The sequence below is a fragment of the Corvus kubaryi genome, unplaced genomic scaffold (genome assembly GCF_017639235.1).
Source record: "Corvus kubaryi isolate FWS band 111438036 unplaced genomic scaffold, C.kubaryi_AGA036_p1.0 138, whole genome shotgun sequence".
Taxonomy (NCBI): Eukaryota; Metazoa; Chordata; class Aves; order Passeriformes; family Corvidae; genus Corvus; species Corvus kubaryi.
The window spans coordinates 2,441,385-2,457,824 of NW_024580672.1; the positions used below are offsets into that span (position 1 = coordinate 2,441,385).

Genomic DNA, 16,440 nt, shown 5'->3' on the forward strand with positions numbered 1-16,440 from the left:
TGTCTCACAACAGCAGTGATGAGGAAATACTGTTTTAGAGTAAGAGAGATTAAGGAAGTCAGAAACTAATAATGATCCATCTGATTACTGTACTTAACACATGCTCTTTATCATGCCCTTTTCTTTGACCCCCAATGTTCTTGTAAAAAAGTACTTCTCAGTCTTAAAATCCAGATAATCATGGGCTATGCAGGAGCAGTCACCAAGGTATTATTTTCAATCTACTGACATTCTTTGAAAGCCAAAACAAGTACGCCAAACTATTTCTCTTCCAATTGCCAATACTTTCCACAGACTGTGATAATCTTCCATTTATTAACTGATGTTCTCTCTAACATAGATTCCTATTGTTCAAAACAGAATTCAACACAAAAACTGATTTTAGTTTAAGACTGGTTACAGTTTTCACAAGAGGAGTTGGATTGACTGTGCCAGTGAATTAAGCGCTCTGGGTACCCAAACAACAACTGCAGATTGTGTGGATTTAGCCTCCAACGTCACTTTAAAATCCAACTTCAATGTCATACAGGAAACCAGATCAAGAAAAAGCATTCACTCCCTGCAGATTCAAACACAAAGAAAATGATGTGATACAAACACCAGTTCACTGGGACATGCTCTGCCTCAGTCAAAAGGTTTTACCAACAGCTTTGAGACAATGGACGTTTAATGAGATCCTATCTCTGTTCAAGTCCGAGTTGGTCACACATCTTTGTTCAGAAGTACAGATTTCATTTTTACTCATAATTGCAACAGACCCTTAGACATGGATGTCACCAAAAAAAAACCTTTCATCAACCATCATAGCAATATTCACCAGCTATAATTAAGGATGCAACAGTCAAAGCTTTATTTTAACTTAATATGAAATTGTGCTATTTGTTTAATATTTTTACCAGATTTCAAGCTCTAGTAATCCTCACAAGAATTCTCCGCTACACAATATGAACATCATTGCCCACCTCCCCTCCCCCCCCCACAAAGGCTCAGGTAAAAAGTTTTTGCCCAATTCTACCATGTGATACATCCTCAAGACAACTCCTTCCACAGTCTTAAGCCTTCCTGAGAAAAGCAGAACAGAAAACAATCCTGTGTTCTGACCTGTCAGGTACTGTAAATCAATGGATAACGGCCAGCACTGGGGGTCAGAGGTATATATACCACAGTGTTTTCACAGTCTGTTAGTGACTATGTGGCCATAAAAAGTCAAGCAAGGATCAATGGACAAAAAGAGAGGCTGCTGGGACTAAAGAAGATAACAGCCACCCGTATTGAAATACAACAATTTATACTCTTAAGTTCACCCTTACATATTACTGAGTTTGGAAAAATAACTTCTCCATTAAAAAATACAGCCTACACCTATGGCACAGTATGCTGAAATCAATGAGATATTTAAATGCATACCATATCCCATTAATTTGATATTTTTAACATTAGTCATTGACTGGTCCCCTTTGTATCAACAATAAAACAATGACCACAAATAAGACAGAGCAAGAAAATATACAAGTCACAAAAATACTCACAGATAATACTTTGTAGTGGCAAATATTCTATAATCACATTTAAAGTTGACAAAACAACAGAACACAGGCATGGCTATTGCACACGAGACAAGGTGTATCTTAATATTTTTAACGTTTTCCAAGTTTTAAGGTGGCTTTTCTTAAGCTCACCTTAGGCTTTCCTTGTACATTAGCCAGATCACACCTGGTTCCTGTTGAAATGCCACTTTTTAAAAGGGGGTGGTGGGGAAAAAAATGGAAGAGAGCAAGGAATAGATTTAGCTTTGGTGTTGATCAACTACCAAAAGTAGAGTTAATATCTGAAGTTTATAATTGCTTTTGTTACTGGTAATACTCTCCTTCTAATTTTCCAATAGTTTTACATCTATAAAATTTTATCTTAAATGACTCCCTAGGTATTACCCATGTAGAAAGAACCCATCAACATGCTTGTCTTCAGTCCATCTAGTAGAACAAGAAGTTCTTTTAGGAGAAAGATAATTATGCATAAAGTAGTCCACAGTGATGGATAAACACGTAAGACTTCAACAAAAAGACTATTATATCTGTAAATAATTTCAATGATTCCTCGTGTATAAACATTTATTTCAGCAAAATTATTCTAGGAGCTGAATTGCTTCTAAAGACTGATCACCCTTAGCAGCGTTAGTGCACAAGTATTTTTAGATATCCATAACATTTCAACACTATTTAAAAAACAACATCTTGTGCTTACTGTAGGACATCCCTTTAAGGGTAAACTTTGAGTACTCACCTCAAACTACACATCTACTCAATTGAACTTGATACATTACTGCAGTAGTAGAAGAAAAATAACCAAGAATTTATAAATTTCAGATTGCTTAGATACAGAAAACATTATCTCTTTGGTGAAGTCTCTCTATACAATTCCATTTACCTTCAAACAGTAAACAATACCCAGTATAAAATTTACAAACATTTGGAAACTATTGCTTTCTTAAAGTAAAAAAGAAACTATTACTGAACATTTTTCTTAAAAGAGCAATACAAAATCTTCAATACTTAAACATTCTTCTTTTACATAGTAAACTGTCGTCATGCTTGAAAGAAAATAAAAAAACAAGGAGAGTGAAACAGATTAACTGCATAGCTCCAATACACTTATTACAGACAAGATACTATAAATCATCTTGAAACAAAACAGGCAATTATAATGTGCACAAATGTTATGATATTATGCCTCTCTACTGGTCCAGTGGTTTAAATTATTGAAACTGATGGTTGAACAAGGGCATATTGTTTCAACACACTTGGATTCCTCGAACAATTCTAATTCTTCCTTTAGCTATCCAGTGTTCTGCAGATCTCTAATGTCAATAAACAGATAGATAAATGTTTCTTAAATAATTCAGGGCACATGTAAGGAGATTAAAATATATGTCCAAAATTTCTCTAGCAATATCTTTTGTAAAGGATCACATAGGTTTTTTCCCTTCAATACTGGAAGAAGCATCTAAAATTAAAGCAAGTACATACATCTTCCTTCCAAGCATTCAGTGAGGACAGAGCAGCTCCTTTCTCCTTGTAACCACTACCCCATATTTCAATCCTCTCCACCTCAGTGTAAGGGAAACAGGAGTGAGAGCCGTAAGACAGAATCATTTCAAAACACAATCAGCTATTTGTAAACACTCCTTCCTGCAGAAAATCTGCAACTGTTAGTTGCAGGAAAAAGCAGCGCGTAAGGTAAATCAATTAGCTTGCTAATTTCTCACCCTCATTCATTTAGCTCTGCACTGTATTTGTCGTAATTGACTATAATTATGTTAATTACCAACTCCAGCATAATTACTATATTTATTGTCATTGAGCACACTATGTACCCAAAGCAAAGCTGGCATTTGTTGGGCATCAAAAAAATAAATAAATAAAACCACACAACTGTCGGGAGGGCTTTCTCTGAAAACTGGCTGATATACCTTTAGCAAATGAAAGGGCAAAAGAGATTTCATGCAATGCTAGTTTGAAAGCATCGGTTCATTAAGGATATTAATTTTCTGATAACTACACATTTAAGCATGACACACTGGAGCAGTATCTACAGGATTTAGCAATTATTAATGCGTGACAGTTTCAAATGCTAAGTGAATCAATTAAACAGCAGCATTCACAATTTGAGAAGAGATAACTGCTTCATAACTGCCTAAGACTACAATTTTCACATGACAAAAAAGGGCCATTCAGGCTCCTTCAAAACCTGACAGGTCAAGAAAGAAGTTTGAAACAAAAGCACCTTATAACCATCATCTCTCCTCTTTACTTGTCAGATCAACTTTGCTAGTGTCTCCGCTGAAATGGCATCACCATGCCAGCTGCCACAAGGTGATTTTTCATGTCTTGTCAAAGAAATCTTTTATTCTATTTGCTCTGCATTAACATGTTACATTTATTGATCAAGCCCTTTCTGCAGCCACAGCAGGGCACTGTGCTCTTATGCCTAAGGGGGCTTTGATGTCCTGGTGACATTCTAGACCGAATAGTGCACATACTAAATGGATTTAATGCAGAAATGTGTTTGTGCATGACAGCTACATTAATAACAGCCCCTCATACTGATAAATATGCAATTGCTACGATTAAGAGTTACCCAATTATGGTGAAAATATTTTTCTACCTTATAAATAAAACCATCAAAAAGTTTTAACAATAGTACATTTTCTTCAACATTTTAAAGTGCTATAAAGATGAGTCTAAAGGCTTTAAAAAATATGTCATGCTTTGTTTTGAATTCTGGCTTTTATTTCCATCTCTCTTTTGTTGTTCAGCTTCCTGTTCTGCATGTCTTATTGCTGCACAGACTGGGAAGGTGGCAAGGAAAAAAAAAAAAAGCCTTTCTTTCACATACTCAACTTACAAAGAGGAACATGCCCTGTAAAAACTGAAGCCCATTTTCAGACTGCCACTTGCATATTCCCCCAGGCAAAAAAAAACAGGAGGCAGAAGAGAGAAAGAACATTATCTAGTCCACAGAGAAGACATTACAAAGCCTCAGCCTCACAAAAGTCATGGAGGAACATTCCAGACTAGGATTGAAGTTCAAGGGGATGTTTTCATACACACACCTTCTTCATCAGACAGTAGAAATTATGCACAAGCACATACTGTGCAAATTATTCATGCTCCTAGCAGAAATAATCTGCACCCTAGAGAGAGGGAAGAGATATTTGTATCTCCATGAGCACAATTATTGGATTAATCCTTCCTCATTGGCCAAGATTAAAGATTCACTCTCCCTTTCACCTCATAGCTTAGACCGAGAAGAAATCTCTGGAAGAAAAATGAAAACAACTCACATGCTTAAAGCTACTGAGGACAAAATTACAAGATGGGCTTCTCGGTGAACTGAACTGTAGATGTTATTTACGAAAGCATGGCACCTATTTGTACAAAACCACTGACATCTCTTATTCAAGTGCATTTAGCCTTTAATATGAAAGGAAAAATTGTATACAAAGTCATCTAGGACAAGCAAAAAAAGCTTTGAATAAGTTGTGGGTTGTCTGGGGTTCTTTTCTTCCTACAAGACAGTAAGATGCATCTATACTAAAATCTTTGTATTTCATCCAAATCTCTACTCCCTACTTCCATTAGATCCTTCCTGCTCACTTACTGCTTTCTTTCCTTCACCAGTGATTACTATTCTTTTTTTAATGAAATCTTTAATTTTCAATGATCAACAATAGTTTGACTATTGTCATTCCACCTTGAAATCCTTCACAAAGTGTCCAGGTAACACTAACACTGACACATCAGTGTCTCTTCTTCCCATACTCCACGCCTTCACAAAATGAGAACCTGGGAATGTTTTCCACATATTATGAAAGGACTCTGTTACTAGGGAAGGCTATCAAATACAGTTGCCATGAGAAGCTCAGGAGCAGACTTCCAAAGTAAAACATCTCTGCTCCTGAAACATGCCTTATTGAAAATACACAGTGTAAACAATTCATTTCTAAGATAGCTGAAAATCACTATCAAATCAAAAGAGCTGCTACAACTCAGGCCATTATGACCACACCAATAAAGCTGAAGAATCACAGCATAACTGGGGTTGGAAGGGGCATCTAGAGATCATCTAGTCCAATTCCCTGCTCAGAACAGGGGGATTTCAAAAGTTAGATCAGGTTGCTTGGGATTTTGTCCAGTCACATTTTAAATATCACCCAGGATGGAGATTCCACAGCCTCTCTAGGCACCTCTTCCACTCCACCTTCCCTGTGGTGGCTGGAAATTCCCTTGCTGCAGCTCTGACAAGTGCCTCTTGTTCTTTGGCTGTACATCTGATAAGAGTTTGGCTCCGTCTTCTTCACACCCCTCCCCCCTCAGCCCCAAAAGGAAACAAAAGGTATCAGAAAGTATTCAAACAAAATCTGTAATGAAAACTGCACAAGAAGTCACAAGTGGACTATAGTTGTCTGGGATTGAAGGATTACCTTCTGCCAAAGACATAAGCACGAGGCAGTCCAGTGGTACCATATCTTGCCAATTACAAGATCTTAGCCAGCATCTTTTCAGGACACACACTTTTGTCCCTTTGCCTCACACACAACATATTGCAGTTACTCCTCCCCTTTCACAACATTCCCATATAAGTTCCCTTGTACCTTTCTCCTCTTTCTTTCCTTTCCCTCACAGGGAAAAGGGGAGATGTGTAACCATTGTGGCTGGTGACAGTCACTTCGATCGCCAGAAGAAGAGTTGGATCCATGTACTGCTCAGGGTAATCAAGGAGCAACACTAGTTTTTGGAAAAAGGCCAACAGGAAAGACACAAAAGCAACTTTTTATGATTATGTATCAAGTGCTACTATTAGATCTACCATATCTGATGCAAAGATAATTAAGCATCTACACAGACCCTAAATTTTAATTAAGAAAGAGGAAGGGGCTCTAGTCTGGGAAGAATTCTGAAGTCAGAAGAAAGCGGTGAAAAATGTACTTTCCTCTGTATGAAATTGCCAGTTCAAAAGATCTAATGACAACCCTCTCCTCCTCTGTTATATGGATACATCACAAGCAAAAAGAAAATAACCAGAAAAATCTGATAACAAAACCACCACACTTAAGAACATTTGGTCTTCTTTTTTCCTTTCAAAAAACACACAAACTCTCATCCAATAATAAATCAAATTGAAATGAAAACTAACATCTTTACTGCAAGTAACTACTGTGCTAGCAAAACACAGTATTCTCTTCATCTTTTCCTATATTCTGATCATCCCTGGTGTTCTTCACTCAACTTACACCTTTACCAAGAGTTAGCAAGTTATACTAGAAAATCAAACTCCTTTCTAAATCAACATTAATTACAACATTGTTTCCCTAGTGAAAACAACATATTAAACTTTTCAAATTAAGCATTTACTGGTAAAAATCATAAAACTCATTGCTATACCATAACATTGTTAGATTTTTAAGCAATAATACCTGTTTAAAGAAGATGACACTGCTTAGACTTGCTTCAACAGCTGCTCAAGACATTCTTCTATATTCACATTCATTTAAGGTTATGACATTTATTACATATCTTGTCTGACTTTCTCTATAATAAGCAGGTATGGAGTTTATATACAAGTGCAAACCAGTGTGAACAGCTACTGTACCATAAACACTTCACTCTTAGTTTCTATATGCTTAGTAAATCTAAGCACTGCTCAAATGAGAAACCATTACTGCTCTCATCCCACTTAGTATTAGCTTCTCAAAGGGGAAAAAAAAAAAAAAAAAAAAAACACTTCTCCCCTTTCCCAAATCTGATTTCTGGTCTTAAAATACTTTTACAGATTTACAACTACAACTTCTCCTACATCACAAGCTGATTGTTCTTCCCCAAACCTCAATAAAACCAAATTATATCCCTTCTGAAAAACAGGCTGTTTTGGGCAGAAAAGGAAAGAAGGAAAGAAAACACAGATTTCAGAAATACACCACCAATTGTACTCTCCATGAAAATATGATCAGAGTTTTAAAGCAGTATTTTACATCCAAATTTAATGTTATGATTTTACTTTATGAAATAAACTCAGAGAACTGTTCTTCAAATCATGCATTAACCGAAAGAAACAAACATTTTTTTTTCCCAAAAATGTAAAGAAGGAGCAGTCTTGTCAACATGTTAAATCTAAATACACATACAGACCTTTAATTATCTTTATGACAAAATGAAAAAAATTACCATTTGATCCCCTCCCCCAGCAAAATTCTCTTTTCTGATTACAGTATCCAAAGGTACAGAGTCACAGTATAAGGTAACAACAATCCACAGATTTAGTGTTTCCTTTGCTCTGCTACCTCTTACATGTAAGATTCAGTCTTTCAGAGTTAGCAGAGGCTCAGAAGAACATTTATGAGTGTTAAGTAAGTTAAAATCGATGGCTGTTTCTTCTGGGAAAACAAGGCACCACAGCACACTACTTTTTGTATTACTCCTCACAAGCAGGCTGTGAGCTTACCCCAAATAAAATAAAAGGAAAATGAATTAATGAGTCCAACCCTATCTCCACAAACCTATTTTTGTTATTAAACAGACAATTGCACTCCAATTCTTTCTCCCTACTTACCTGAATATTTTTCAACCTGAAAGATACTCTGCTGAACCTCACCAGGCTCTCTTAGAAGGATTAAATAAAATGGGATACTGTAGTAGCTAACAGGAATACTACAGAATCCTAAATCAATCCATACATTAAAATACTTAGAAGGAACTACAAAAAGAGCTTAGCTTCAGCACTTAACTACACAGATGCACAAAAATAAAATCATAGAACAAAACACATCACCTGGGAAAAGAGCATTATAAAGCATTTATAGTAATAACCAGAGGTCCATAAATAAAATTTTTAAAAAGGGAGAGAAGCACACACTTCATTTGTGTTTTGGTTAAGGAAAATTCACTTTTGATCCCATTCTTCATTTCTTCAGGTAACAACACTTATTTTCCAATTGAAGCAGAGAACAAACCATAAGCTTCTCAATAGGCATCATTTATGTTAACACGTAATAATTTTCTGTACTCACCTGGTTATTTGTGCTCCAAGTGTGGGAGAAAAGAAGACAAACATTACCTATAAAACAGTGTCGTCCACTTGATAACAACTAAATTTACCCGACATACATGTTTCTACTTTGAAAAAAGAAATATTCTATTTTAGGAGTTGGTATTCCAGATTGCACTTGAAAACCTATATACTGCCACATACCTTAACAAGTTGAAGCTAAGATCTAGCCTTTTTGCCATATGTCCATATTTTCTTCCTAGGAATTCTGGAATCTCTTCACAGTCCTGACTAATGTAGGACACCTGAGAATTGGAAGCAACAAGGAAACATTTCATGAGTAGATTTAGTAGTTTCCCTTCCAGATTCTGTCTCATTGATAAAATGACAACATGCAAGGCAATGAATTGTCATTAAGCTTTAAACTACCTAAGTTTTACAGCTATTAAGTCTAAAACACAATCTCATTTTCCTATTGATACCATAAACTAAGTATTTGTTACATCTATAGTCTTTATGTATGTTTTGTCTCCTTCCAGGTAAAAATACTTCTATTAAATATACCACATTTCTTCTATTTCACTGTTAATACTTTGAGCTAATGTTACGTTGTATTACCATTCTAATATGCTCCAGAAGAAATTCGTTTGAAGGATCAGAAGCCATCCAAAAGATCTTCCCGTTTTATGCTCCATACACAACAAACAAAGATTGTTTTCTAAATTTTGGTGCAGAAATACCTAAGCAGTGTACAGTCAATCCATTCTCCTAACCATTCCTTGAGAAGATTATTACGCCCAATAACATGCTAGGGACAGAGCAAGAGGGCTGCCCATGACCTGGAAAACTAAGCCTGCAGCCTCTTTTCAGACAGTCATGGAAATCTTAAGGATTTCTGGCTTGACCACCTATGATCAGATCACACTTCTAATTACCCCTCAAGTACATGTAAATGTCTTTTCTCTTTTTCATACCAGCCCATCTAACCCACCTTTAGCAAACATAGGAAGAATTAGTGGTAGCACAAAAACCAAGCTACTCAGATTCTGTTTGGTTTTATTTGTTTTTAGTCAGGATGAAGTGAGTGATAGTATTTCCAGAAAAACACAAAAAGTAAAGCAGCTAAACTTTTTGTATCATTTCTGTTGCACTGTTTTAGAAGTCATCGGTTTGATTTCTTTGAAGAAACCCCACAAAGCTTTTCAAAACTATTCTCATAAATTCTATTTATCTATACTGGCTCATCCTTTCAGTGTTCAAAATACTGGTATTTCAGATTTTGTGCTGCAGAAATCTTAGTTTCCCTTAATGGCCAACTTGCTAGTTAAGTACCACGTTAGACCACTATCTATACAATACTGTTATATACACATGCTTAATTATAAAGTCACTTTCAATACTATATATCCCACTAGTCTAAAATATGTTAGATGAAAAATATGCAAAAAAAAGACCATCAAACTTTGTTTTGATAGTATTTCACCTTCTGTTAAAACAGAAACTCCTCTGCAGAACAGACTGACAGTATGTACTTCTGCAAGTCATGCTGATCTCCTACGCTCTGAAAACGATTGCCTCTGATAATACTATATGGCATCCCATTTAATTCATTTTGTTCAATAACTTCAACAGATAAAGCTGACAACAGTGAAATAATTTTTATGAGGAGAAAACAGGTAGCTTGAAGCTCAGTGTAACAACTTCTTCCCCTTGTTAAATCAGACCTGCTCTTGCAATATATTCTGCTGCCAGACATACACACAACTTGAGCAAATATAAGAACAAAAGGGAAAGGAATTGTTTTGGATGGAACAGAAAATGTTTTGCAGAATTTATTAAATTAAACATGTCGGGGTTTTCCCCCAGTTTACATCCAAGATACTTACAATGCATTTTACAACATACACAAAGGTATGCATAAAAATTGTTTCATTCTTCACTGAAAAGCAGATTTCTTTAAATTAGTGCTTGCAAACCCTTTGAAAGGCATCACATTAACAGCTTAATAATATTTTGGATTAAGCATTTGGTTCAGTGTAAAACATTGAAACAGAAATGACTAAAATATGATGCCTACTAACACTAGGAGGGCAAGACTCTCTTGAGCAACTACAAACATAGCAAGAGCACAGACTCTCACTTTGCTTTTCACCCAGGGTGGAGCAGCTGAGAACGAGCAGGGGACTCTGGCCTGTTACACGCTGCTTCAAAAACTTACCTGGCCATAAAAGTTCTATCCACAAGAACAAAGTTGAAGAAAAAGGTTCATACAAATGTGGTTTAGAGCACACAGGAGGCAAAATACACAAAATGTTACAAAGCTTCAGCCTCTGAACTATGATATACAAATATATTTACACAACTGGTACAAACAGATTATTCACAGGCATATTTGCAGATGACATTGTTATCATGACCTTTTAATGCTGAGAGGCCTTGTAAAGGCATTTTACATCCATGGAGCCCATTTCAGCACACTCACAGTACAACACCATTTTTCAGTTTAAAACTATTATATTTATTTTTCCAGGAAATATACAAAGAGCATTCAGCTTCATACTTCTACACTCCACAGACAGGAATTTGCTTCAGATATCAAATAACTCTACAGTAAGAACAACAGAAACTGCCAGCAATGCAATACATGATAAGCCTTTTTGAAAAAGTTTTACAGAGTTATTTCCCCACTCTTCTGCTTTTTAGTCTTTGAACAACACTGATAAAAAACAAGACTTCAGTAGACAGAAGAAAGAAGACTATTTCTTCATTTTCATTGTTTCCGTTCAAAATCATCTACTCGTGAAACAATAAAATGTACATAATTCAGTATTCTTCCTTTTGCTTCCATCTCAAATACCCTCAAAATGAGTATGAGCTTCCATGTACATATCCAGAGACATCACCACTGAGAGATGAGAGCAAACTTACTTTTCCCAAGACTCCACCTGTTTGGCTGCAAGGCACATCAGTAACAGAAGATTTCTTAGATTTTTCTATATCAGTCACAGAACATCACACAGGATTAAAAACTGGATGTAGAGGTTTCCACGGCTTAAGTGTCCAAATCAAATACAGTACAGGTTGGTCACAGTTAGTCATTACTGGTGTCCTATTCAATACCCCACCAAAATGTTCAGTTTCCCACAAAGGCCAGCATCAGATAGGCTATGGAGGCCTGAGAAATTCTTGCAGACTCTTCAACACACTGTATGCAATTCAGGAAAAAGGAATGTTTTTACAAAATATTTAAGACTTCAGTTAACGATCAATAGCAGTTGCACCTCTCTTCTGCTTTAGTTTCAGAGCACATTACCATTTAGTCTCTGTGATCATTTTACAATGATACTGTAATCTTAATAACCCATAGAGTAACATCTTTATTAAGGAATGTCACCAAAAAGGTCATGTATGAACTCTCAATACTGCATATTCTCTCCCATTGAAGGGAATTATATCTGGAGAATATTTCCAGTCAGCTGAGCATTACATTTTACTCTATGCTGTTAGAAGATTGTATGGTGGGCACATAGCCAAATTAAGGGGCTCAAGGTATGCTCAAGGGAAAAAGGCAGCATGTCCCTCAGTGCCAGAGTGCACCACAGAGACCACAGGAACTTTCCTGCAGCAGCTGTAAAACTAGCCAATTGCCTTCATACTGCACACACTTACATGAATTCTACACAGAGACAGTGGCCAGATTAAAGAAGCAATTAGATGGGCATCATCCTGGTTTAACGGCAAACCATTTTCAAAAATAAGTCACACTTCCTTCTCTTTGGAGGAAAAAAAAAACAATTCTAATTTTAGCCACAAGTTCATCACTAATGTCATAAGCTTTTAGCCAGATTTTTTTCAGTAGCCATACAAGGCGGTGGGTAAAGGCCAGCAGGATGTGTTATATCTCCCAACTTCTCTCTAACCAAAACGAAACGTACATAGTGTTTTACTTTCAGGAGGAACAACACTTAGCAGATTTCAGTCCTTCTCCGCGGCCTCCCCCAGCCCGACAGAGCAAGCGCGGCCCCGTGCTTCATCCCGCTGGGAGCGCGCTGCGGCGGGAGCCGCGCTGCCGCCAGGGCACCGCCTCGGGGCCGCGCCTGCTGCACGTGAGCGGCACAGGGCAGCGGCGGAGCGGCAGCGCAGCCCTGCCCCGGCACCGGCGCTCCGTTATCCGCCAGCCACAGGAGCGCACCCCCATGCCGCGGGACTCCGGGCACATCCCCAGGGCGCTGGCGGGGACGGCTCCTCAGCCCTTTCCCTTCAGCAGCCTCGCGACAGCGCGGCGGCGACGGAGCCGATCCCTGCGCGGCGTCCCGTGGCGCGGTGCGGCTGAAAACTAAACCCGGCCCCCTGCGCGCCCGCCGCCCCCACCGAGCGGCAGCGGCACCGGCAGAGCGGCGGGAGCCGGCGCGCAGTCGGGGCAGCCGCTCCCAGCGCCGGGGGCGGGGACGCGCCGGCCGGGGCGAGCTGCCCGCCGCAGGTGGGGCCGCGGACACGTACCTGTGCTCCGCTCACCACGACCCCTGCCATGCTGCGGGGCGGCCGCGCCGGAGGTTCCGCGGGCTCGGGGCCGGGCCGGGCTGCTGCCTGGCAGAGTCAGCTGACGCGGGCGGAAGCGCGGCCGGGCCGGGGGCGGCGGCAGCGCGGAGTTCCCGCCGCCTCCTGCGGCCGGGCCCAGGGCGCAGCCACGGCCCCGGGTGGCACCGTGCGCCCAGCGCGGGGCGCGGGCGGGCGAGAGCGCGGGGCTGGCGTGGCCCGAGGTGTGCGTGTCCAGGGCACGGTCATCCCTGTCCGGCGGCTGCTCCAGGCCCCGCGGCGACATCCTACCTGGAACGCGAGTCCAAAGCAGCACACAGCGACTGCCGCGCCTCACAGAATGAGTTAGGTCGGAAAAGACCTCTTAGACCATCCAGTCCAACCTAGGACCGAACACCACCACACCAACTAGACCATGGCATGAAGTGCCACGTTCCGTGTTTCCTTTACACCTCTCGGGACGGTGACTCCACCACCTCCCTGGGCAGCCCATGGCTATGTTTAATCCCTTTCCATGCAGAAATTCCTCCTAATGTCCAATCCTAAATCTCCCCTGGCACAGATTGAGGCTACATCCTGTCGCCAGCTACCTTAGAGAAGAGACCAACCTCCATCTTTCCAAACCGTCCTTTAAGCTGCACTCACCCTTACTCCAAGCCGCCTCTTCTCCGGGCTAAACAATCCCAGCTCCCTCAGCTGCTCCTGGTAAGACTTGTGCTCGTTCCGCAGCTTCTCTGCCCTTCCTAGCACCGGGCCAGCACCCCGTGGTGGAACAGGCCATGGGACGAAGGGATGGAAATAGCCAATCTGTCACACTGAAGGAATCAGGGCTTGGATTTCATTTCCCATAAGAAGCTAGATGACTTGGAGCATTACCTGGACTGGCTTTCAACCTACTAAGCAGCTCATTAATTTGTGGCATAAAGCATAACTTGCCTTTGAAAAGATATATATCACTGGTAAAGCAACACCTACAGAAAAGAAATGAAAACATACTATCTCCAAGAGAGGTCCACATCCTCATAGCAGTGGTTTTTTTTTTGGTTTTTTTTTTTTTTTTTTTGTATTTAGAACACAGGGTAATTTGTGTGGAAACCAAAAATACCTTTGGAATTATCAGAAAAGCCTGTCAAACTAGTCTTTCAAGATTCACAAGAATTTATTAATTAAAAATTCACAATAATTTATTAATTAAAACAATGGCATGATGTTTGGTTATCACTGTTTAGGCAGACTAGAAGAGCTGCAGGTTTTCTGTAAGAATTTTATGCAAGACTTTTAAAGGTTTCCCAAGTTTGGATCCTAAATCCTATTAGTCATCTACCTACCTCTTCAGCTGCCTAAACACCTTTAAAAATCTGGCTCGTTTTTCCCCTTTATTGCTAATGTAGCATACCTCACTCTTGCTGAAAGCAGAGGCACATGCTGTGAGGGGAAATAAGTTTCAGAAGGATATGTATTCCTCACTGCAAACCACTTTCTGGAGTTTATTCAGCAACACAGCAGAAACCAATACTGTACTTGCTGCTCTGCCTCAGTATCAACAGAATAAATTCTTGGTACAGCTGTGGCACTACACCTTCTCTACAGCCATCTCTCCTTCTTCGCTGACTGCTGGACAGGAAACACAGAGCAAATAACTGAGGAAAAAACCATTTTTCCTCCCTGTAGTTTGTATTGTGTTAGAAATGTCAGTGGGCCAGCATGCATAAAAATCAAAATACAGCCAATGAATAAATCACTCCAGTGCTTTGCGTGATCTACTTTTCCTTGTAAGACAGAAGAATCAAACCCTTCAGCCACAGCAAATAAGCTGATCCTACGCTGATGAATAAAAGTTCTGTTTCTCTAAGTAAGAGTTTTCCATCCAGGCATACTTGCTGGTTCAGGTCATCACTCAGCATGCTTCAAACAATCAGGGCCTTTATTTATCTATTAGATTATATAGTAAATAACATATGCCAAGAAAAACAAGTACTGTGAGAACTGTAAATTTAAACAAAGCAATACATTCTCCTCTTTCTGTATCTACTTCTTTTTATCTCTCTTTTAGCTACAAGCATGTGGTTCCCACCAGAATGAACACACAGCTCAAGGCTCAAGTGGCCCACTGCTACAGTTAGCTGTATTTGTCTTAATGGAGTAAATTCAGTTCAATACTGCACTCATGTAAAATTGGAATAACTATATTGAAAACAATTTAGCACATCATTATCTATATTATTAGGATTAATTTTAGTAGAGTGTTAGCTGTCACTTTAGAGATATCTACAAAGAAAAGAAATCCCTGCCTGGATAGTTTACAAAATAGCCCACACAAATAATAGCAAATTTGGGGTTTTTTTCCAGCTTCTTATATTGCCTGTTGCATTAACCTGCCATTGATCCTCCTACTTACTAGGCAAGACCTTGTCGAGAGGGAAAAGTTGCAGGTGCAGCTCCCTAAACCAGGTGACTTAAATTGATTTTATCATCTCCTCAATCAGTCGAGCTGAATTTTGTAAATTAAAAAAAAACAACTTAAGGAGGTGGCAAACTTTTGAGTGCATCAGGCTTATAGTCATTCTTTTGCAACAAGTTCAACATTTTCTTGTACAGACATGGCCTAGATTGTTATCTGCCATGGATAAATAATAGATCCCAGTCCTGTGCTGTGTAACAAAAAGGGAGTGCTACCGACCGCAGTGACAAAATGGGACTATTATACTGTAGAGGAAGGGAAAAACAAAACTCCCTGGATCAGAGGAGAGGAGAAGAGAGATGGCTGTCTTATTGTGATGCTTCTCTAGACTTTGAAAACTTACATCTCAACAACCTTAATTCTGCTGCCAGTTTACTACAGGAAGATTGGTGAACTCCTCAAACTTTGTATTTTTAGAGTCTGCTTTATTCCCTAATTTCTTAAGTGCCCATCACTTGCACATAATTTTCAAAAGCAGTGAAAACTCACAGCTGTCTGCCACTGAAGGACTATTTGTAACATCTAATCTGAAATTGTAAGGAAGTTATACCATAGTCTCAGATTTCAGGCTTATGAGTCAATGTGCTCATTAGTTTGTGCCCCAGGTTGTTATGAAGCTATATAAATACTGGAGGGCTTCTCCAGCATTTGAGCCTGCTGATCATCAGTGTCACTTTATAGCACAGATTTGAGATGAACATGAGGCAGCCTCCAGGTTCAGGCTGTTTTTCACCTTACCATATGTATTTGTACTTCTGAGCATCCTAAAACATTACCTTCTTGAGTCCTGGCCCCACGTAATCTGCATCATCTGAAGATTTTATTTAGCTTTGATAGAGCTGCCTATATGAGTAAAGCTTCAAAGGACTAAGGTTTTCACTTATAGAGTATATTTTTCA

The 16,440-nt window shown here is 39.3% G+C and overlaps 1 protein-coding gene across 3 annotated transcripts in view; it reads right to left on the bottom strand.

The window, feature by feature from the left end:
* LRMDA (leucine rich melanocyte differentiation associated) overlaps positions 1–13,175 on the bottom strand; it is a 614,425-nt gene extending 601,250 nt beyond the window's left edge. For 2 of the 3 annotated variants that reach the window (XM_042018603.1, XM_042018604.1), the window contains exons 1-2: positions 13,045–13,175; positions 8,749–8,849 (exon numbers count right to left, since the gene is read on the bottom strand). In XM_042018603.1, the coding sequence (XP_041874537.1) occupies positions 8,749–8,849; positions 13,045–13,074 (131 nt within the window). In that variant the 5' untranslated portion in view covers positions 13,075–13,175. The remainder of the gene's footprint in view (positions 1–8,748; positions 8,850–13,044) is intronic. The other variant, XM_042018602.1, reaches the window with a different exon arrangement.
* Positions 13,176–16,440: the final 3,265 nt, after the last annotated feature.